At 44.6% G+C, this 24,967-nt stretch overlaps 1 protein-coding gene across 3 annotated transcripts in view; it reads left to right on the forward strand.

The window, feature by feature from the left end:
• The window catches only part of LOC130273684 (dynein axonemal heavy chain 5-like), a 334,039-nt gene that overhangs the window by 159,064 nt on the left and 150,008 nt on the right, over positions 1-24,967 (forward strand). For all 3 annotated transcript variants that reach the window (XM_056520899.1, XM_056520897.1, XM_056520898.1), the window contains exons 45-48: positions 5,041-5,175; positions 6,880-7,069; positions 21,811-22,028; positions 23,794-24,105. In XM_056520899.1, coding sequence (XP_056376874.1) covers positions 5,041-5,175; positions 6,880-7,069; positions 21,811-22,028; positions 23,794-24,105 — 855 coding nt within the window. The remainder of the gene's footprint in view (positions 1-5,040; positions 5,176-6,879; positions 7,070-21,810; positions 22,029-23,793; positions 24,106-24,967) is intronic.

Below are 24,967 nucleotides of genomic sequence, written 5' to 3' on the forward strand. Positions count from 1 at the left end.
CTGGTGGTTGCATAACTACAACTCCTAGCATGCCCGTTGGCTGTCGGTGACTGCTGAGAGTTGTAGTTTTGCAACAGCTGAAGGCACACTGAGTTAAGTAGCAAACCAGTGTGTCTCCAGCTGTTGCATAACTACAATCCCCAGCATCCCCAGACAAAGTAGTATGCCTCCAGCTGTTGCATAACTACAACACCCAGCATGCCCTTCCGCTGTCCGTACATGCTGGGGGTTGTAGCTTTTGCAAAAGCTGAAGGCACACTGGTTGCAAAACACTGAGTTTGTTACCAAACTCGGTGTTTCACAACCAGTGTGCCTCCAGCTGTTGCAAAACTACAACTCCCAGCATGCACTGATAGACCGTACATGCTGGGAGTTGTAGTTTTGCAACAGCTGGATGTTCCCCCCCCCCAATGTGAATGTACAGGGTACACTCACATGGGCGGAGGATTACAGTAAGTATCCGGCTGCAAGTTTGAGGTGCGGCAAAATTTCTGCCGCAGCTCAAACTGCCAGCGAGAAACTACTGTGAACCCCCGCCCGTGTAACTGTACCCTAAAAACACTACACTACACTAACACAAAATAAAATCAAAAGTAAAAAACACTACATATACACATACCCCTATACAACCCCCCTCCCCAATAAAAATGAAAAACGTCTGGTACGCCACTGTTTCCAAAACGGAGCCTCCAGCTGTTGCAAAACAACTACTCCCAGTATTGCCAGATAGCCGTTGACTGTCCAGGCATGCTGGGAGTTTTACAACAGCTGGAGGCACCCTGTTTGGGAATCACTGGCGTAGAATACCCCTATGTCCACCCCTATGAAAGTCCCTAATTTAGGCCTCAAATGCGCATGGCGCTCTCACTTTGGAGCCCTGTCGTATTTCAAGGCAACAGTTTAGGGCCACATATGGGGTATCGCCGTACTCGGGAGAAATTGCCTAACAAATTTTGGGGGGTATTTTCTGCTATTACCCGTTGAAAAAATGTAAAATTTTTGGGAAAACAAGCATTTTAGGTAAAAAAAAATGTTTTACATATGCAAAAGTCGTGAAACACCTGTAGGGTATTAAGGTTCAAATTACCCCTTGTTACGTTCCCCGAGGGGTCTATTTTCCAAAATGGTATGCCATGTGTTTTTTTTTTTGGCTGTCCTGGCACCATAGGGGCTTCCTAAATGCAGCATGCCCCCAGAGCAAAATTTGCTTTCAAAAAGCCAAATGTTACTCCTTCTCTTCTGAGACCTGTAGTGCGCCAGCAGAGCACTTTTCACCCCCATATGGGGTGTTTTCTGAATCGGGAGAAATTGGGCTTCAAATTCTGGGGGGTATTTTCCGCTATTACCCTTTTTAAAAATGTAAACATTTTGGGAAAACAAGCATTTTAGGTAAAAAAAATGTTTTACATATGCAAAAGTCGTGAAACACCTGTAGGGTATTAAGGTTCAAATTACCCCTTGTTACGTTCCCCGAGGGGTCTAGTTTCCAAAATGGTATGCCATGTGGGTTTTTTTTGCTGTCCTGGCACCATAGGGGCTTCCTAAATGCGGTATGCCCCAGAGCAAAATTTGCTTTCAAAAAGCCAAATGTTACTCCTTCTCTTCTGAGACCTGTAGTGCGCCAGCAGAGCACTTTTCACCCCCATATGGGGTGTTTTCTGAATCGGGAGAAATTGGGCTTCAAATTTTGGGGGGTATTTTCCGCTATTACCCTTTTTAAAAATGTAAACATTTTGGGAAAACAAGCATTTTAGGTAAAAAAAAATTTTTTTTTTTACATATGCAAAAGTCGTGAAACACCTGTAGGGTATTAAGGTTCAAATTACCCCTTGTTACGTTCCCCGAGGGGTCTAGTTTCCAAAATGGTATGCCATGTGTTTTTTTTTTTGCTGTTCTGGCACCATAGGGGCTTCCTAAATGCGGCATGCCCCCAGAGCAAAATTTGCTTTCAAAAAGCCAAATGTGACTCCTTCTCTTCTGAGACCTGTAGTGCGCCAGCAGAGCACTTTTCACCCCCATGCGAGGTGTTTTCTGTATCGGGAGAAATTGGGCTTCAAATTTTGGGGGGTTATTTTCTGCTATTACCCTTTTTAAAAATGTAAAATTTTTGGGAAACCAAGCATTTTAGGTAAAAAAAATATATATTTTTTTTACATATGCAAAAGTCGTGAATCACCTGTAGGGTATTAAGGTTCACTTTACCCCTTGTTACTTTCCCTGAGGGGTCTAGTTTCCAAAATGGTATGCCATGTGTTTTTTTTTTTTGCTGTCCTGGCACCATAGGGGCTTCCTAAATGCGGCATGCCCCCCAAAAACCATTTGTCGCTCCTTCCCTTCTGAGCCCTCTACTGCACCCGCCGAACAATTAACATAGACATATGAGGTATGTGCTTACTCGAGAGAAATTGGGTTTCAAATACAAGTAAAAATTTTCTCCTTTTTACCCCTTGCAAAAATTCAAAAATTGGGTCTACAAGAACATGCGAGTGTAAAAAATGAAGATTTTGAATTTTCTCCTTCACTTTGCTGCTATTCCTGTGAAACACCTAAAGGGTTAATACACTTACTGAATGTTTTTTTGAATACTTTAGGGGGTGTAGTTTTTATAATGGGGTCTTTTATGGGGTATTTCTAATATGAAGACCCTTCAAATCCACTTCAAAACTGAACTGGTCCCTGAAAAATAGTGAGTTTGAAAATTTTGTGAAAAATTTCAAAATTGCTGCTGAACTTTGAAGCCCTCTGGTGTCTTCCAAAAGTAAAAACTCATAAATTTTATGATGCAAACATAAAGTAGACATATTGTATATGTGAACCCAAAAAAAATATATTTTGAATATCCATTTACCTTACAAGCAGAGAGCTTCAAAGTTAGAAAAATGCAAAATTTTCATTTTTTTCATCAAATTTTGGGATTTTTCACCAAGAAAGGATGCAAGTTACCATAAAATTTTACCACTAAGTTAAAGTAGAATATGTCACGAAAAAACAATCTCGGAATCAGAATGATAACTAAAAGCATTCCAGAGTTATTAATGTTTAAAGTGACAGTGGTCAGAATTGCAAAAAACGCTCCGGTCCTTAAGGTATAAAATGGCCTGGTCCTTAACCCCCTAAGGACCGGAGGTTTTTCCGTTTTTGCATTTTCGTTTTTTGCTCCTTGCCTTTAAAAAATCATAACTCTTTCAAATTTACACCTAAAAATCCATATGATGGCTTATTTTTTGCGCCACCAATTCTACTTTGTAATGACGTCAGTCATTTTGCCCAAAAATCTATGGTGAAGCGGGAAAAAAAATCATTGTGCGACAAAATTGAAAAAAAAACGCTGTTTTGTAACTTTTGGGGGCTTCCGTTTCTACGTAGTACATTTTTCGGTAAAAATGACACCTGATATGTATTCTGTAGGTCCATACGATTAAAATGATACCCTACTTATATAGGTTTGATTTTGTCGGACTTCTGGAAAAAATCATAACTACATGCAGGAAAATTAATACGTTTAAAATTGTCATCTTCTGACCCCTATAACTTTTTTATTTTTCCGTGTATGGGGCGGTATGAGTGCTCATTTTTTGCGCCGTGATCTGAAGTTTTTAACGGTACCATTTTTGCATTGATAGGACTTATTGATCACTTTTTATTCATTTTTAAATGATATAAAAAGTCACCAAAAATGCACTATTTTGGACTTTGGAATTTTTTTGCGCGCACGCCATTGACCGAGCGGTTTAATTAATGATATATTTTTATAATTCGGACATTTCCGCACGCGGTGATACCACATATGTTTATTTTTATTTTTATTTACACTGTGTTTTTTTTTTTATTGGAAAAGGGGGGTGATTCAAACTTTTAATAGGGGAGGAGTTAAATGATCTTTATTCACTTTTTTTTTCCACTTTTTTTTTGCAGTGTTATAGGTCCCATAGGGACCTATAACACTGCACACACTGATCTTCTATGTTGATCACTGGTTTCTCATAAGAAACCAGTGATCAACGATTCTGCCGGATGACTGCTCATGCCTGGATCTCAGGCACTAAGCAGTCATTCGGCGATCGGACAGCGAGGAGGCAGGAAGGGGCCCTCCCGCTGTCCTGTCAGCTGTTCGGGATGCCGCGATTAGCCGCGGCTATCCCGAACAGCCCGACTGAGCTAGCCGGGAACTTTCACTTTCACTTTTAGCCGCGCGGCTCAGCTTTGAGCGCGCGGCTAAAGGGTTAATAGCGCGCGGCGCCGCGATCGGCGCTGCGTGCTATTAGAGGCGGGTCCCGGCTTCACTATGACGCCGGGCCCGCCGTGATATGACGCGGGGTTACTGTGTAACCCCGCGTTATATCAGAAGAGCAGGACCAAGGACTTACTGGTACGTCCTTGGTCCTTAAGGGGTTAAGGGGTTAAAGGGGTACTCCGGTGAAAACCTTTTTTCTTTTAAATCACCTGGTGCCAGAAAGTTAAACATATTTGTAAATTACTTCTATTAAAAAATCTTAATCATTCCAGTACTTATTAGCTGCTGAATGCTACAGAGGAAATTCCTTTCTTTTTGGAACACTGATGACATCACGAGCACAGTGCTCTCTACTGACATCTCTGTCCATTTTAGCAACCGTGCATAGCAGATGTCTACTACAGGCAGCATGGTGGCTCAGTGGTTAGCACTGCTGCCTTGCAGTGCTGGGGACTTGGGTTCAAATCCCACTAAGGACAACAATAAATAAAGAGTTGTTATTATTATTATAATGACGTCAGCAAAGAGCACTGTGCTCGTGATGTCATCAGAGAGAATTCCAAAAAGAAAAGAATTTCCTCAGTAGTATTCAGCAGCTAATAAGTACAGGAAGGATTAAGATTTTTTAATAGAAGTAATTTACAAATCTGTTTAACTTTCTTGCACCAGTTGATTTAAAAGAAAAAAGGTTTTCACCGGAGTACCCCTTTAAAGATATGCTCATTTACTGTAGTAAGAAATTAAAATGTTGAGTTATGTATACTTTCTATTATATTACCCTTATGTATTGTTCACATTTTCCTTAGGTTCATTATGACTTTGGATTAAGGAATATTCTCTCTGTACTTCGAACTCTGGGGGCAGTAAAAAGATCCAATCCCGATGAACCAGAGAAGACTGTCGTAATGAGAGTTCTTCGTGACATGAACCTGTCAAAGCTGGTATGTTACCGTGGGTTGGCTTATACAAATCGTGAACCAGCCATTTCATATGGCGTTGACACAGCAGGTGGCAGATTTGCCAAGAAACTTGATTTAATCTGACAATATCTTATTCCTGTCCTATTATTATGTTATTTCTGTCCTTTCTGACATGTTGTGACTAGAAAAAAAGATAGTGGGAAATATTACAGATGATAATGTAATGCATTCTTTTAATATCACTGTATCAGTCTCTGTAGAAATATTATTGTCCTGTGCCAGTATGAATACATTTGTACACCCATATCTGTGTTTAAAGGGGTACTCCGCCCCTAGACATCTTATCCCCTATCCAAAGGACAGGGGATAAGATGTCAGATTGCCGGGGTCCCGCTGCTGGGGACCCCCGGGATTGCCGCTGCGGCACCGCGCTATCATTACTGCACAGAGCGAGTTCGCTCTGCACGTAATGACAGGCAATACAGGGGCCGGAGCATAGTTACGTCACAGCTTCGCCCCTCGTGATGTCATGGCCCGCCCCCTCAATACAAGTCTATGGGAGGGGGCGTGGCGGTCGTCACACCCCCGCCATAGACTTGCATTAAGGGGGCGGGCCGTGATGTCACAAGGGGCGGAGCCATGACGTCACGCTGCTCCGTCCCCTGTATCGCCCGTCATTACGCACAGAGCGAACTCGCTCTGTGCAGTAATGATAGCGCGGTGCTGCAGCGGCGATCCCAGGGGTCCCCAGCAGCGGGACCCCGGTGATCTGACATCTTATCCCCTATCCTTTGGATAGGGGATAAGATGTCTAGGGGCGGAGTACCCCTTTAATTATACTTTAGCCCTTCGCTTATGGAAGGCTCTTTAGGAAATGGCACCTAGTCCCTCAGGTTCTATGCCCTAATATACAGTAGGTCATGCAGTAAGCATTGTTGTATAGTCTCTGTTCAAAATTATCTTATCAAGCATCAGTGCTTGGCGATCTTTGGCCTCCGAGCATTGCCAAGCACTGCTTCATAGACTATGAATGTTGCACTAACCATGCATGCACAGTCGGCTTATTTTATTAACAGGGACATTTTCCCCCTATTTTGGCAATCAGCAGTGGTCTCACTGATCAGCACCAATCACCTAGTTATCCTTTTTCCAATGTATATGGGATCATTTTAAATAGTTAAAATATCCATTGATAAAAAACAAGGGGTGGAAAAGGGCACTGAACTTTGTCCTTGTTTTGCTTCCATTATTTGAATGCTATAAAATTGTGACTCTATTTAAAGGAGAACTCCAGCGAAAGAAAACTTAACTCTATCGGGACCCCCAGCTCTCTCAGTGAGAAGCACAAGTCGTCAACTGGTAGACAGCTTTCCCTCCATTCACTTCTATGAGAGCGCCGATGATGCCCAAGTGCTGTACTTGGGTCTTTTCGGCGCTCCCGTAGAAATGAATGGAGCGTGTACCGCCTGCAGCTTGTTCTCCTTACTAAGCGCTGGGTCCCATTCCGGTAATTGTGGGGGGTCCCAGCCCTCGGACATCCCGCGATCAGCTACTTGTTCCCTATTCTGTGGATAGGGGCTACGTTTATTTTTTGCCAGATTTCTCCTTTAGAGCAGATTTTGAATTAATTCTAGCAAATATCTTTACTGTACAATAACAATACTTAATACTTCATTTTATTTCTTTGCTACATTATTAAATGGACCAATATTGACTAAATCCTAGGTGGATGAAGATGAACCTTTGTTTATGAGCCTGATTAATGACTTGTTCCCTGGAATAACTCTGGATAAAGCTGGTTATCCAGAGCTGGAAGCCGCCATTCAGAAACAGACAGAAGAAGCCGGGCTTATCCATCATCCTCCTTGGATTCTGAAACTTATCCAGCTGTATGAGACACAACGAGTCAGGCATGGTAAGAATGCTAAATACGCTGTGGCTACAGCAGAATAACTAAAACCAGTTTCTGCTTTATATTGGAATAGACATTATTCTAGATTTTATTTATACGCTGCTCAAAAAAATAAGGGAACACTTAGGCTAAGTTCACAACTGCATTGAAGCTTTGTTTGGGGTGCTCCATTGCAGAATCCATTTATCTTGCAGGATCTGACCAAACAAAAAAATACTGTAATCAGTAATGTTTTGCCTGGTCAAATCCTTCTAAATAAACTACAGGCTGAAACTCAACAGACCCCATTGAAGTCAGTAGCATCCTTCGGTGTCCATTGTATGGTGTGGACTGTTCAACATTGTTTTCTGGCCTTGGAGGCGGTGACAGGGGCTTGAAACAGAGCCTCCAGGACAGGCCTTAAAGAGGGCTTTATTTTGGTAATCGGGGGTTTTGTTTATGCCTTTTGTTTTTGCCTTGGGCTGCAGCGAAAATAAAAAAGAATCATACTTGCCTACCGTGATACCCTTCCTCTGCCGTTTTCCCTGCACTCAGTTCTTGTTGTTGTCCTCTTCCTGGTTCCTGTGATGTTTTGCTACTGCAGAAAAAGCCCTTTGATTGGCTGAGTAGTTAATGCTGCATGAACAAAATGTCAAAGAAACCAGAAGGAAGAGGGCAAAAATGTGGGCTAGGTGCTAGAAAAGACAGTGGCAGGGGATTGGGGAAAGTAAGTAGACTTCTCACTTTTCGGATTTAGGGGGTTCTTAGTTTTAGGATTCAGGTCTGGGGAACATAAGGGCCGGTCAGTGCCTACACAATCCCTCCAAGATCTGCCTACACATTCTGGAGACTATCCAGCATCAGGAAGAACCATTTCCAAACCGATCCTGCTGGATGATGTTGCAAGCAACATAATGTTCACCTTGTACAGGATAGACACTATTTTAAGAACACAATGATGCAGTTTCAGACCAACTGCCAAGTGCTAAAAATTGTATTACAGATTGTATGGTTAGGGTTATGTGTGTGCAATGCCAAAGTGAACACTAAATCTGTTGTTTTTAGCTGTTTTATTTTTTTCTACAATATGAAAAAATAAGGGTACACAACCTGTTTGTCTTACTGGTAGATTATGGTTTTAGATTATGAGAGTAACAAAATATGTAATTTATTGTTTCCTTTGTAATCGAAAGAAAGAACACAGTATTTCCTATGAAATAAAATCTCTGCTTCTCTTATTTTCTGAAGCTGATTCATCAGGTGCAGCTGCAGCTTTTAAGAAACAGTGATGAATAAGCCCCACAGAAAAAGTACTATGGCCTGCAGTGATATTATCTCAGGTAGAATGGTATTGCCAAAGAGTAGAGCATTCCACAAGAACAGGTGTTTACTGTGCTGCTGTGCCACTGAAAGCAAATCATATGAAAACATTCATGTAAATGCACTCAGAAGTTTAATCAAAGTACAAGTTGTCTGTGGTTTTAAATATGTAGAAATAAAACCTCAGTATCTGCAACTATATAATATACCTGTTTTCAATCCATCACTATTTTTGATGTATCTGCAGTAACTATAACATTTTACAATGAAAGTCTTTGATACAACATATTGGTGAAGGCAACAGTATGTGAGCTGAACACAGCAGCAGTGCAAATCTCCTCTTCTCCTGGTTTTCAGGAGAATACCTCTAATACCTAGATTGAGATCTTATAACATAGTACAGTGACCCCCCGACCTACGATGGCCCCGACATATGATGAAATCGACATACAATGGCCTCTCAGAGGTCATCGCATGTCGATGTCAGCATCGACATACGATGCTTTTTTATGTTGGGGCCATCGCATTAACTGCTATCCGACAGCGCCAAATGCTTAAGCTGCTGCCGGATAGCAGCTTAATGTTCCCCGTGTGGTGCGGTAAGTATTACTTACCCCTCCATGATGCTCCGGGGTGCCCTCCGGGTCCAGCGCTGGTCTTCCGGTGTCTTCTCGGCCCTCTCCGATGACGTTAATACGCTGCTGCGTACGTCATCCAATAGGAATGGCGTACGCAGCGGCGTAATGACGTCGCTAAGCAGGCCCAGTAAGGCCTTGCGGAAGACAGAAGAGGACCGGAGAAGACGGCAGAGGACCGGAGAAGACAGCGGAGAGCCCAGCGGAGGCCGGGGTCACCATCGGGAGCGGCGGGGACACCATCTCGAGCGGCGGGGACAGGTGAGTACAGCTTCCTATACTTTACATTGCACGAATCCCTCAACATACGATGGATTCGACAAACGATGGCTCGTTTGGAACGAATTACCATCGTATGTTGAGGGACCACTGTATATGGATGTTTATCAGCCTCTGATTGGAAATTAATATTCACTACTTTATCTAGCAGAGACCTTGACAAGTGTAAGGGACATATACTGTATTAGAAAGGTATCTGGGACCTATTGTCTGAGCGTTTTTAAATCTCTGCCATATAAAAAAGCAGTAGTATAACTTATGACACCTAGTGGGCGAGTGCCCTGCTGCAAAGGTGTAACTAGATGCTTCTGTAATAGGCTATATAAGAAGGAAATACAGAAAATGTGGGGGTTCTGTATCCCAAGCGCTACTGTTAGAAAGATACACTGGGCCAATAGGTACACAGGATGCTTTTTTTATTCGTACATAAAAAGTTCAGCTGGACAACGCATTTCGGCGTGCTCTCACGCCTTCCTCAGGTCCACAGCATAAATTGTGTGGCGTCATGTGAGTGGGTTCCTGTGTCATGTTGCCGCCAGGACACAGGAACTCACTCACAGGACGCCACACAATTTATGTTGTGGACCTGAGAAAGGCATGAGAGCACACCGAAACTGGTGGCAGACAGTTATACAGATGTGTAAATTACTTCTTTTTAAAAATCTCAGTCCTTCCAGTATGTATCAGCTGCTGTATACAACAGAGAAAGCTGTGTAGTTCTTTCCAGTCTGACCACAGTGCTCTCTGCTGACACCTCTGTCTGTGTCAGGAACTGTCCAGATCAGGAGCAAATCCCCATAGAAAACATCTTCTGCTCTGGACAGTTCCTGACACAGACAGAGAGAGCAGAAGGCTTATAATTATCAAATAAAAGTAATTTGCAAATCTATTACCTTTCTGGCACCAGTTGATATTAAAACATTTTTTTCCACCAGATTACCCCTTTAAGGTAGTCTGGTACTGACTTAATTTTGTCCATTTCTAATTATATACAGTTTTTTTGTGCAGTATATATCGGCATACCATTCTACCAGTATGTTACATCCCGTAATTTTAAATGTGAACATAGCTTAAGAACTGATCATGGCTGTTGTGAGTGTGCCATTTTTTCTAACCATTAACCTCTTCAGGATGCAGGGCATATGCATACACCCGGCATCCTGAGTCCTTAAGGACTTAGGGCGTACAGGTACGCCTGTGGGAATTCCGGTCCCCGCCGCTAGCCGATCGGGGACCAGACCGGGATGCCTGCTGAAATCATTCAGCAGACATCCCGGCACATCGCCGAGGAGGGTCCGGAGACCTCCCCCCCATGTCGTTGATTGCCGCAAATCGCTGGTCAATTTAGACTGGCGATATGTGGCAATTCCGGGTCATACGGGGGATTGGGGGTGTCCAAAACACCCCTGATCTCCCTGAAGGGATAGGAGTAAGGTGGCAGGGGTGCCACCCCTCCTATCCCTGCTATTGGTCGGTCAGAACGACTGATCAATAGCAGATCGGGGGCAGGGGGGTTAAAGTTCAGTTCTGCCCACCCACGGTAGTCAGGGCAGAACGGGAGAACTATGGTGTGACCGGCGGAGGTGATGGAGGTCCCTTACCAGCGGCGATCCTCTCCCTGGTGCAACGTGCTGAGATCTTGCTGACTACGGAAGCCAGTGAGTTGTTGCCTAGCAAAATCTGGAGGGCTACAGTTTAGAGACCACTATGCAGGGGTCTCTAAACTTTAGCCCTCCAGATGTTGCAAAACTACAACTTCCAGCCATCCCAGACAGCTGTTTGGGCATGCTGGGATTTGTAGTTTTGCAACAGCTGGAGGGCTACAGTTTGGAGATCATTATGCAGTGGTCTCCAAACTGTGGCCCTCTAGATCTGGCAAAACTACAACTCCCAGCATGCCCAAACGGGTTTACAGTGAGTTTCCTGCTTCAAGTTTGAACTGCGGCCACTCCGCAAATTCCTAGCGGGAAACTCACCGTAAACCCCCGCCAGTGCGAATATACCCTAAAAACACTACACTACACAAAATTAAGGGTAAAACACTACATATACACCCGCTTACACAGGTCCCCCCCCAATAAAAATGAAAAACGTATTGTACGGCAGTGTTTCCAAAATGGAGCCTCCAGCTGTTGCAGTACAACAACTCCCAGCATTTCCGGACAACCACTGACTGTCCAGGCATGCTGGAAGTTTAGCAACAGCTGGAGGCACCCTGTTTGTGAATCACTGGTGTAGAATACCCCTATGTCTACCCCTATGCAATACCTAATTTAGTCCTCAAATGCGCATGGTGCTCTCTCACTTCATAGCCCTGTCAAATTTCAAGGAAACAGTTTAGGGAGCAACTGTACTCGGGAGCAATTGCGTTACAAATTTTGGGGGGCTTTTTCTCCTTTTACCCTTTATGAAAAGGAAAAGTTGGGGTCTACACCAGCCTGTTAGTGTAAAAAAATTTAAAAAATTACACTAACATGCTGGTGTTGCCCCATACTTTTTATTTTCACAAGAGGTAAAAGGGTAAAAAAAGGTAAAAAGACCCCCAAAATTTGTAGTTACCCCTGAGTACAGAAATACCCCATATGTGGGTGTAAAATGCTCTGTGGATGCACAACAAGGCTCAGGAGAGAGAGCATTATGTAAATTTAGGCCTAAATTGGTGATTTGCACAGGGGTGGCTGATTTCACAGCGGTTCTGACATAAACGCAAAAAAATTAAATGCCTACGTGTGACCACATTTTGGAAACTACACCCCTCACAGAACGTAACAAGGGGTATAGTGAGCCTTAACACTCCACAGGTGTTTGACAAATTTTCGTTAAAGTTGGATGGGAAAATGAAAAAATAAATAAATTTGTCCGGAATTGAAGGCCACGTGTGTTTACAAAGCCCCTATGGTGCCAGAACAATGAAATCCCCCACATGTGACCCCATTTTGGAGACTACACCCCTCACATAATGTAATAAGGGGTACAGTGAGCATTGCTGCCCCACAGGTGTCTGACAGATTTTTGGAACAGTGGTCCGTGAAAATGAAAAATGTAATTTTTCATTTGCACAGCCCACTTTTTTCCTTGAGGGGTGTTTCCAAACTAGTATGCTGTGTGTTTGTTAGTTTTTTTTTGCTGTTCTGGCACCATAGGGGCTTCCTAAATGTGACATGCCCCCCAAAAACCATTTCAGAAAAACTCACTCTCCAAAATCCCATTCCCTCCCTTCTGAGCCCTCTAGTGCACCCACAGTGCAAATATACACATATGAGATATTTCCTTACTCAAGAGAAATTGGGTTACAAATTTTAGGGTGATTTCTCTCCTTTTACCCCTTGTAAAAATTCAAAAACTGGGTCTACAAGAACATGCGAGTGTAATAAATTTAGATTTTGAATTTTCTCCTTCACTTTGCTGCTATTCCTGTGAAACACCTAAAGACTTAACACAGGGGTGCAGTTTGTATAATGGGATCAGTTATGGGGTATTTCTAATATGAAGACCCCTCAAATCCATTTCAAAACTGAACTGGTCCCTTTAAAAAGGAGATTTTTTAACACTTACCGTAAAATATCTTTCTCGAAGGATCCATTGGGGGACACAGACCATGGGTGTATGCTGCTGTCTCTAGGAGGTATGACACTATGGCAACAAAAAAGTCAGCTCCTCCCAGCAGGATATACCCACTTCCAGTCCCTGAGCTAATCAGTTTTAGTACCAGAGCAATAGGAGAGGACCGACAGGTCAAGGAAAAAACACGAACTGTCCGAGAACCAGAAGAAAAGATATAACTGAACACACCCTCGGACAGAGAACCAAAGAGAAACCCAAAAGGGCGGGAGCTGTGTCCCCCAATGGATCCTTCGAGAAAGAGATTTTACGGTAAGTGTTAAAAAATCTCCTTTTCTCTATCGGCACCATTGGGGGACACAGACCATGGGACGTACCAAAGCCGTCCCTTGGGTGGGCAGATAATCAGTCAGGCAGACGACTGTTCCACTGCCGCCTGCAGCACTTTACGTCCCAGACTAGCATCAGCCGATGCGAAGGTATGAACCCGGTAGAACCTCGAGAAAGTATGCAAGGACGACCAAGTAGCCGCCTTGCAAATCTGCGAGGCCGAGGCTTTGTTCTGGAGAGCCCAGGATGCACCAACAGAACGGGTAGAATGAGCCACAACCCTGAAGGGAGGAATCTTCCCCCTACAGCGATAGGCTTCCGAAATGGCAGACCGGATCCACCGAGAAATGGTGGCCTTGGAAGCAGGTTGTCCCTGACGAAACAAAGAAGTGATAGAGAGGTAAGACCTAACAGCCTGAACCATATCCAGTTTGTGGAGTAAACGCTCCTTAGGATGAGAAGGAGCGGGACAAAAGGACGGAAGGACAATGTCCTCATTGAGATGAAAGACCGAAACGACCTTAGGCAAAAAGGAAGGATATGGTCGGAAGACAACCTTGTCCTGGTGAATCACCAGAAACCGAGAACGGCAGGAGAGAGCTGCTAATTCAGACACTCTCCGAATGGAGGTGATAGCAACAAGAAACGCCACTTTCCAAGAAAGGAGGCGCAGGGACACCTCCCTAAGGGGTTCAAAGGGATCACCTCGGAGGACACCCAGAACCAGGTTCAAGTCCCAAGGGGGAGAAGGCGACCGATAAGGAGGGACAGCGTGTGCCACTCCTTGAAGGAAGGTCCGGACATGAGAATTGGAAGCCAGAGGACGCTGGAAAAGAATAGAAAAGGCCAAAACCTAACCCTTAAGAGAACTGGGAGACAACCCCAGTTCCAATCCCGACTGCAAGAAGGAGAGAAGACGGGGAACCGAAAAAGTAACAGGAGAGAAGACCTGAGCTTCACACCATCGAAAATAAGACCACCCGGTACGGTGGTAAACTTTCGCCGAGGAGGGCTTACGAGCCCTGAGTATGGTGCGAATGACTTGTGAAGAGAAACCGCGGGCCCTCAAAACCGTCGTCTCAACCGCCACGCCGTCAAATGCAGCGACTGTAAATTGGGGTGGCAAAGAGGACCCTGAGACAGCAGGTCCGGACAAAGTGGAAGGCACAGCGGAGCGTCGTCCAGGAGCCTGACCACGTTGGCGTACCACGTCCTTCGGGGCCAATCTGGAGCTACCAGTATGGTGGGAACGCCCTCCGCTTTGAGCTTCCTCAGAACCCTGGGAAGAAGCGGAAGGTGGGGGAACAGATAGGGCAGGGCGATCCCTGCCCAAGGAATTACTAGGGCATCCACGGCTAGAGCCAGGGGGTCCCGGAACACATATGGAAGAATCTGGATATAGAGACCACTCGCTGGGGTCGGCTGAGGATCGGCTGAGGAAGTCCGCTTCCAGTTGAGCACACCCGGAATGTGAATCGCTGAAATGGCCGGAACCATGTTTTCCGCCCAGAGGAAAATCTTTGTCACTTCGGCCATGGCTGCCGAGCTGAGAGTGCCGCCTTGCCGATTGATGAAAGCTACGGCCGTGGCGTTGTCCGACCGGATGCGGACAGGGCGGTTCTGAAGCAGGGACTCCCAATAAAGGAGACAAAGAAGAATCGCCCTCAGTTCCAAGATGTTTATGGGAAGAGGGGCATCCCGGGGAGACCAGAGGCCTTGGACCGTCCAGTCCCTGAACACACCTCCCCAGCCCGACAGACTGGCATCCATTGTAACTACATGCCAGTGGAGGGGAAGAAATGGTCGCCCCAGAAGAAGAAGGGGGGAGCGGAGCCACCAGAGCAGAGACTGACTGATCCGACGAGGGAGATTAATCTTGCGATCGAGAGACAGAGGAGATCTGTCCCATCGAGAGAGAATAGCCAGTTGAAGGGGACGGTAATGAAACTGGGCAAAGGGTACAGCTTCCATGGCCGCTACCATCTGACCCAAGACTTCCATGCAATTGCGGATGGAAACTGGGGCCTGGGCCCGAAGAGAGCGGACTCCTGACAGGAGCGTCAGACGTTTGGCCGGCGGAAGGCAAATCTGGGCAGAGGCCGTGTTGAATTGAAATCCCAAGAAGATCAGAGACTGGGCGGGAGAGAGGACAGACTTGTCCCGGTTGACCATCCACTAGACATGTGCAATTCGGTTCGGCAAGAATGTCAAATTTACCGAATTTTGCCGTTTTCGTGCATTCGGGCCGTTCCGAATGCACGAAAACATTTATTGAATATTTCCGAATAGCAACGATAAAACGAATAGCAACATAACAAATGCATTTGTTATTCTCCGAATGCATGCGGTAAAAAAACGAATGCATTCGTTATCTGAAAACAAATACATTAATTATTTACCGAATGCATGCGGTAAAAAAACGAAAGTAAAGAATTCTTTCAAATTTTTTTTATTGTTCCTTGCACTACACTGTTTCTGACTGTTAGTTACTGTTTTACTGTTACTAGAGTGCCTCCAGCTGTTGCAAAACTACAACACCCACCCAGCATGCGGCTGTCTGGGCATGCTGGGAGTTGTAGTTTTGCAACAGCTGGAGGCACACTTTGGCAAACACACGCATTCGCGCAATGCTTTTTAATTCATTTTCAAATTCCGCTGGCTTTTGTCAGAAATGGATGACCAGGTCAATGACATGCATAGTAATTGCCGTGGGAACATTTTTCATTCATAAAACTGCAGGCTTAATTGGATAATTGCCGTGTAGAATGCTTAGGACACCAAACATTCTACACTGCAATTATCTAATTAAGTCTGCGGTTTTATGAATGAAAAATGTTCCCACGGCAATTACTATGCATGTCATTGACCTCAATCACCCGACAATCAAACACATCGATCAAACACATCAATCATTCATACAGCATTCATTCATTCATTCATTTACTCATTCATTCAACATTTCTTTATGTATTAGTAATTTATTAATACATAATGTAATGTTGAATGAATTAGTAAATGAATGAATGCTGTAAATGATTGATGTGTTTGATCGCCGGGTGATTGAGGTCAATGACATGCATAGTATTTGCCGTGGGAACATTTTTCATTCATAAAACTGCAGGCTTAATTGGATAATTGCCGTGTAGAAGGCTTAGGACACCAAACATTCTACACTGCAATTATCCAATTAAGTCTGCGGTTTTATGAATGAAAAATGTTCCCACGGCAATTACTATGCATGTCATTGACCTGGTAACCCATTTCTGACAAAATCCAGCGGAATTTGAAAATGAATTAAAAAGCATTGCGCAAATGCGTGTGTTTGCCAAAGTGTGCCTCCAGCTGTTGCAAAACTACAACTCCCAGCATGCCCAGGCAGCCGCATGCTGGGTGGGTGTTGTAGTTTTGCAACAGTTTGATCGATGCATTTGATTGTCGGGTGATTTATGTATAACATGTTATACATAAATCACCCGACAATCAAACACGTCGATCAAACAAATCAATCATTCATACAGCATTCATTAATTTACTCATTCATTCAACATTACATTATGTATTAATATAAATCACATAAAATTGTATTATCTTACCTGTCTTCCAATGTTCCGATCTCTGCGGCTGCTCTCTTTTCCTGCACACACTCCTGATAATGGTCCCCTGCTTAAAAAAGATTTACCCGAATACCGAATGTATACGAAAAATCAAACCCACCCGAATACGAATGTATCCGAAAAAAATCAAACCCAGACACCCGAATACCGAATATATCTGAAAATCAAAACTGAAAATATTACTGAACTGAAAATTTTATAAAAAACGAAACAAAAAAACGAAAATTTTTCTTCTGCACATGTCTACCATCCACCCGAAACGATTCAGGGTCTGGAGAGTGAGATCCACATTCTCTAGAGTCTGGAGTCTGGTGGGAACCTTGATGAGAAGGTCGTCCAGGTAAGGGATCACTGAGACTCCTCTCGACCGCAACAGGGCTATCACTGGCGCAAGGATCTTGGTAAAGACCCGAGGAGCCGGGGCCAGACCGAAGGGGGGGGGGGGGGCTATGAATTGAAAATGCCCCTCCGGAACCGCAAAGCGGAGGTACTGCTGATGTCCGGGAAATATTGGAACATGGAGGTAGGCATCCTCGATGACCACCGAAGAAAGAAACTCCCCTTGTTCCATGGATGCCACTACCGAACGGAGAGATTCCATTCAGAAGTGGCGGAGAAGATGATGGTTGAGACGCTTGAGGTCCAGAACTGGTCGCACAGAACCGCCTTTCTTGGGGACCACAAAAAGATTGGAATAGAAACCCTGAAAACGTTCCCCTGGAGGAACGGGGACAATTACTCCCTGGAGGAGCAGGGACTGGAGGGCCTCCCGAAACTGCTTCGCCAGAGAAGGAGATCGGGGGGCTCGGGACTTCCTGAATGTGTGTGGTCCAGATGTGTCGAAAAAGTAAGAGACGACCTCCCACCCGAGAAAAATCTGCGGGTGGGGCTTCACTTCATGCGGAAGTGGGTTTGCGGTTGCCCGATTTGCCTGCAAAACGGCCGGAACGGTTGGTGTCCGACTTCCAAGACGGACACGCCCGGAACAAGGGAGCCTTCTTGTCCCGTGAAGACGCCTGCCCAGACCCCTTATTGGGGCCAAAGGTCCAAAAGGACCGGAAGGAAGAGGACTTCCTCTGGGAAGTAGAGCGAGCCTTATTTTGAGACAACAAGGAACTCTTACCCCCCGTCGCGTCAGAGATAATCTCGTCAAGGCGCTTGCCAAAAAGACAGGTACCAGTAAAAGGAAGCTCGGTGAGAGACCTTTTGGAGGCGGCATCCGCATCCCATGCCTTAAGCCACATGGAGCGACGGAGGGCCGCTAGGAGACCCACAGCAAAGGCAGCACAACAGGCTGACTGCATGGAAGCTGTGCACAGAAAGTCCCCAGCTTTAGAGCATTGGAGAACCAAAGCAGATAGATCCTCTGGGGGGGGGGGGGAGGCGAAGATGGGAAGCAGAGAAGAGCCTGCTGCTGCAGAAGCAAACTTCGCTATGGACTCCACCTTCTTGTTCGTCGAGTCCTTGAAGGCAGCCGCATCTGCTAGCGGCAGTGTAGTAGCCTTAGAGAGGCAGGAAATTGGTGGATCCCACCGAGGGAGGGGAAACCACCTTAGAGACAAGATCCTTGGCGAATGGGTAACGCACGTGAACCTTCTTCATTCCCGTAAACCTCTTGTCCGGATGTTTCCATGCAGATTCCAGAAGGGTGTCAAATTTAGCGTGAGAGCTGAACCTTTGAGGTGCTGGTTTAGCATGATGAAAGGATACTTCAGGAGTCACGTCCGAAGATCCTGGGTCCTCTAAGTGAAAGGTGTCTCTTATGGCCGCAACCAATGAGTTCACCGTTTCAACTGTATCCGAGCAGTCCTCTGAGTCAGATCCTGATTTAGAAGCCTCATCCGCCAGTTCACCAGGAGAATGTGAACGAGTGGAGGCTGCCCTGGAAGGGGGCGATCCTGACCGGGTATGCGTCTCTGGCGAGGCAGAGCGGCGACTCCGGGAACGTCCTCTGGAGGATCTACGTTTGTGACCAGATGACATGGGGGGGGGGGCGAGACCCATGGGGGGAGTGCCCATGTCTACCTGAAGACTCAATGGAAGAGTCAGAAGAAGCACCCCTAGTACGCTTGTGAGAGCGTGAGGTGTTTGGAGAAGAGGAGCGGGACCCTCTAGAGGGCCGGCGCAGGGCAGACCTCTTCAAGGCAGACACCACGTCACAGAAGGCCTCTGAACGGGAGACTTGAGTCAAGTCAGCCATATACTGGGATAGGGAAGAAACCCAGGCTGGAGGGGCGGCCGGATCCATCGGAACTGAAAGAGTATCCGGGGGAGCCAGGGGGTCTGGGGGATCAGTGGAGCAGGCAGAGCAAGTGGGTTCAGCAGAACCAGGCATTTGGAAATACATTTCATACAGACAAAATAGGAGACTAACAGTCCAGTTGTCTGTTTAGAGGGAGGAACAGTTCTGTGTCCCCTGTGGCAGCTGCTGTGAGGAAACTCTGCTCTATGTAGACAGAGAGGAGAAACAGACTAGCCAATAGCCAGAGAGGGGCGTGCCTGGAGCAGGGGCACTGTCTGATTGGCCCCTGCCACCTACATCGCGCGCACAGCGCTGATTGGAGGGCGATTCGCGCCTCCAGTAAGCTCCGGCGGCCCTGTGGGCGGAGCTATAGCGTCCCGGCCGCCGAAATGCCGATGAAGAAGAATAATAATGGCGCCCGCTCCTTGCCCCGAGCGCACATGTCGTCCGCATATGTAGGGGATAAGATATAAGATCGCCGCGGTCCTGCTGCTGGGGACCCCAGGGATCGCCGCTGCGGCACCCCGCCATCATTACTGCACATAGGGAGTTCGCTCTGTGCGTAATGACAGGCGATACAGGGGCTGGAGCAGCGTGATGTCATGGCTCCGCCCCTCATGACATCACGGCCCGTCCCCTTAATGCAAGTCTATGGCAGGGGGCGTGACGACCGCCACACCCACTCCCATAGACTTGTATTGATGGGGCGGGCCGTGACATCACGAGGGGGCGGAGCCGTGACGTAACAATGCTCCGGCCCCTGTATTGCCTGTCATTACGTGCAGAGCGATCTCGCTCTGCGCAGTAATGATAGTGGGGTGCTGCAGCGGTGATCCCCGGGGTCCCCAGCAGCGGGACCACGGCGATCTGACATCTTATCCCTTATCCTTTGTATAGGGGATAAGATGTCTAGGGGCGGAGTACCCCTTTAAGGTGAAAATGAGCTGCATCATTAACCTCCTGAGCGGTAATCCCGAGCGTGACTCGGGGTTAATTTTCCCTGCCAGGATCGGTAATCCCGAGTCACGCTCGGGGTAGAATTGCAGTGTTGCCTGCCGGGCTGCACGATATATCGCAAAAGCAATGCGATATAGCGATGCGGCCCCCCCGGGAAAACATGCGATTATCTGCTCTGGTGGGCTTCCGTTGCGGGGGTCGGCCAGAGCAGGTAAAGAAAAATACTAAGTCAGTGTTTCCCTACCAGGGGGCCTCCAGCTGTTGCAAAACTACAACTCTCAGCATGCCCGAACAGCAAAAGGCTGTCCGGGCATGCTGGGAGTAGTAGTTTCACAACAGCTGGAGGCCCCCTGGTAGAAAAACACTGAGCTAAGTGTAAAAGGAAGAAGTAGTAAAATAAAAAAACCTTTTGCTCACCTAGTCCCGGTCCCTGCAGATGCCGTTCCCCTCCGTGCGGTCCGGGTGTCCTCTCTTCACTATTCATCTTCTAGGACCTTTCACTTTTCAGCCAATCACAGGCCGCAGTGGTGTAAAGCCTGTGATTGGCTGAAGGGGAAAGGGCTTGTTCTGCAGCAAATACACAAGGTTTGAAATCTGCCGGCAAACCTAGTGTATTCTGCTGCAGGACAAGGTGACAAGGGTGGGGGGGGGGGGAAGAATGTGACAAAGAGGGGAATGTGACAAGGGGGGGGGGGAATGTGACTGGGGGGGAATGTGACAAGGGGGGGAATGTGACAAGGGGGGGAATGTGACAAGGGGGGGAATGTGACAAGGGGGGGAATGTGACAAGGGGGGAGGGGAATGTGACATGAAGGGGGGATGTGACAAGGGGGGGGATGTAACATGAAGGGGGAGAATGGGACAAGGGGGGGAATGTGACAAGGGGGGAAGAATGTGACAAGGAGGGGGGAGAATGTGACGGGGGATGTGACAAGGGAGAGGGGAATGTGACGGGGGAGATGTGAAATGGGCGGAGGGAGATGTGAAATTCAGTTAAAAAAAATTGTACCGCTTTTGGTACACATTTCCAGACAGAATCATACCGCCAGGGAGGTTAAGGGGTTAAGGGAGAAGTCTACTTGTAAATAGCAGAATTTTCGAATGTGATTATGTTACAGTCTGTATTGTTTTTATTTTGTCTTCTTGAAAGTTTTGCAAAATAGAAAATGTTATAAATATGGTAATGTTGTCTGTAGGTATGGAAGCAGCCTTTGTTTTTAAAGTATGTTCTAATTCCGTACAGTGAGTCTTATTTCAAACCAAATGTCTCCAAAATGCTAAATCTTGCTCTATGATGTTCATTCATGATGAATGGTTGATGAATGAATGTTCCTATAAATTGGTCAGTAGTTAGAACACAAGTCCCCTGATTACAGCTTTGGTGCAGCAGGAGGGATTATGGGAAAGTTAGCATTCTGTACACAATGCGGTAATAAACCTGTAAGAGAAGTAAATAGAGTTTGACATATTACAAGAATACATTATTTGCTATTTTAAAGTTCTTTGAGAGAGGATAATTGGTTTGGATGTTCATGAATGCTTTTCAAACAAATTGGGTTCTGAAAGAAAATGTTGCATTTTGTGATACAGACTCTTTCGACTTAATAATTTGGAAAGTTTCTAAAATAAATTAGTGTTATTGATTTTGTAGCCAGAATGGTATGTGATACACTGGTTGATTTGTTAACATGAATTAGTTTTGCGACCATTACAAGTTATTTTTCTATTTTATGTTACTTTTCTATTACGTTATAAAACCTGCAGTTTGATCATTGAGTATGCTCAGCAAACTAAATTCTAGTCTAAACTGTGCATTGTTTTTTTAAGGAATGATGACTTTGGGACCTAGTGGCGCAGGCAAAACCAAGTGCATTAATGTCTTAATGAAAGCGATGACTGACTGTGGAGCACCTCACAAGGAAATGAGAATGAACCCTAAAGCTATCACAGCGTCTCAGATGTTTGGCACACTTGATGTGGCCACAAATGATTGGACAGATGGTATATTTTCAACTTTGTGGAGGAAAACATTAAAAGCAAAGAAGGTAAGCTCAGCGACGGATACAGACATTGACATGCTATGTGCATAAAACGATAAATAGAAGATTACAATGTAAATGATAACTGTGTGTGTGTGTGTGTGTGTGTGTATATATATATATATATATATATATATATATATATTTAAAATATATATAGGACCGATCTGTATTGTAAAGGAAGAGGAAAGTAAAATGGAACATTAAACATGATCTTGAGAGGATATAAACAGGCAGGATGCTAATGTTTGTATGTTTAATATTGTACCTATAATACTATATAAGTGGTTCTAAATACTGTACTACTGCTACAATAAAGATGTATAAATCATGCCATAGTATAAATGCATTTATGAGTTAGGGCAAATTGTGTCAAAATTGTCAATATGGTACACATTTCATTAGACATTTGCCACAACATGCTTGACAATTTTTTGTACACAGCACTTAAAGGGGTATTCCGGGCAAAAACATTTTATCCCCTATCCAAAGGATAGGGGATGAGATGTCTGATCACGGGGGACCCGCTGCTGAGACCTACCGCAATCTCCCTCCATAGAATGCGGGTGCTGAATCTTCAGTTTCGGGAACCTCCAGGTTTCCGGGACTGGGAACGTGACGTCACGCCACGCCCCCTCCATTCATGTCTATGCGGGTGCTGCAGGGAGATCGCGGGGGGTCTCAGCAGATCAGACATCTTATTGCCTATCCTTTGGATAGGGGATAAAATGTTTTTGCCCGGAATACCCCTTTAAAGGGAATCTATCAACTATATATATTTTTTCTGATTAGAGGCAGACACTTAAACATCTTTTTTTTTTCCAAGCTATTTTTATTGTCATTTGTTTTCCTGTTTTGTACATTATTATGGGGGCTGCCATTTTGCCTGAGGTGCTTTTACAAAATTTAGTGATATGCTTTACAGCAGGGCCTATGGATATAGACAGCAATGGACTGAAGCAGTCAAATTTAGATGAATTGAAAATGTTACTAGGCATTCTTTATGAACCTTTCAGAGGTCATTCTACAGGGAGAGGGGATGCTGAGCTCTGCTGTGAATGGTGGTGGATCCAGTGTAATCTCTCTATTTGTGTCACCTTTTACTGTACTCCTTGTCTGCTCTTAGAAGAAAGACATTATTGGGAAATGTACTATACAGAACAGGAAGCAATTTACCAATGAGATGGCTACTTTCATTTTTCATGAGCCTCTTAAAAAATCTATCTGATTTGTTGCTATTGGCAACATCACCACTCTTCATCTGCAAAGGTCTTGATACATCTAACCCCAGGTATGAGACTGATGAGACTCTGTCTATGCTGAGCTGTTGCATTGAGGCAACTGTACGGTGCCCACGAGTCCCATTAATTAGAAATGGGCTCATGCATGGAACCCCCAGGGTATATTATGCTTGTTTTGGCATCTGTACTGCCTAGCATGGAATGTGTCTCTTCATGCCAATTTGAGTAATGGATTGGACTTCGACTTTACAGTTACTCTTTAATGGCTAGAATACATATACAAGCATATGCATCAAATAATTATGTCTTTAATAATTTTGGTGCATTTTCCTACTCCTCTTGGTCACATCATTTTTACTTCACTTTTGAAAGAAGGTAGACATAAAATAATATATAAAAAACATAAAAAAATACCTGCTGTGAGAAAGAAGTAGCTCATCATAAGAAATTTGGTTCACACAATATACTTAATTTCCTTTTTCTCCATGATGTATATAAATGTACTGTAAATGTATTATTATTATTTTCAGGGAGAACATATATGGATAGTCTTGGATGGACCTGTTGATGCCATATGGATTGAGAATTTAAATTCTGTTCTGGATGATAACAAAACTCTCACTTTGGCTAATGGGGACCGTATTCCAATGGCACCAAACTGTAAAGTTGTTTTTGAGCCTCACAACATTGACAATGCCTCTCCGGCCACTGTATCTCGTAATGGAATGGTGTTTATGAGTTCATCTGTGTTAGATTGGAGACCTGTACTAAAGGCTTGGTTGCAAACCCTACCTGCTACTCAGCATGAAGTCTTATGGAACTGCTTTGACAGTGTTTTCCAGGTATTTTTAACTCTATTACATCTACCTTATGTCCACAAATCTGTATTACCGTATGTTTTGTATTTCCCCTTTTCTTCCTGCAAATTCTTTCATATGGAATTCAGTTTTTCTGTTTTTTTTTTAAGGTGACTTTTCGATAAAGGCCCTTTACATGAGCTGATTATGAGCTGCATGAATGAACCAGCCCTTGTTCAATGGATCGAGTCTGGTAAAGGCTTAGCAAATGAGTGCCGATCACTGAGATTATCATGGCAGTGTTGGCTTGTCTAAAAGGGCCTTTAAAATCAGTGATATACCACCAATGTTAATATATGTTTCCTAGTGAGCTTTCTATGCTCGTTTATATAACCAATAAATCTTTTTACTATGAATACCCAGTTTGTAAATAAAAGTGACTCTGAAACAAACAACATGAAAAGTCATGTTAGAACAATTTTTTTTTTTTTACTATACCGGACTTTTTTCTTTTTTTAATAGGTTATGTCTGGTTTAGTAATTTCACCACATTCACTTTATTCGGAATGCTTTGCAAACTCCTTTTCATAATCCTATTCAACCCCTTTAAATAAAACCTTTTAATCGTTTAGAGTATTTTTAGGGTTTAACATGATTTTGTCACAAAAATGAAACACATAAGGGAAGATTTCTCAAAACCTGTGCAGAGTAAAAGTTAACAAGTTGCCCATAGCAACCAATCAATCACTTCGTCGATTTTTCAGAGGACCTTTTCAAAATGAAAGAAGTGATCTGATTGGTTACTATGGGCAGCTGGCCAACTTTTCCTCTACACAGGTTTTGATAAATCTCCCCTATAATCTTAGTTCTACTGTATTGGCAAACTGGACATCTGTATATATGGAAT

The sequence above is a fragment of the Hyla sarda genome, chromosome 5 (assembly GCF_029499605.1).
Source record: "Hyla sarda isolate aHylSar1 chromosome 5, aHylSar1.hap1, whole genome shotgun sequence".
Lineage (NCBI taxonomy): Eukaryota > Metazoa > Chordata > Amphibia > Anura > Hylidae > Hyla > Hyla sarda.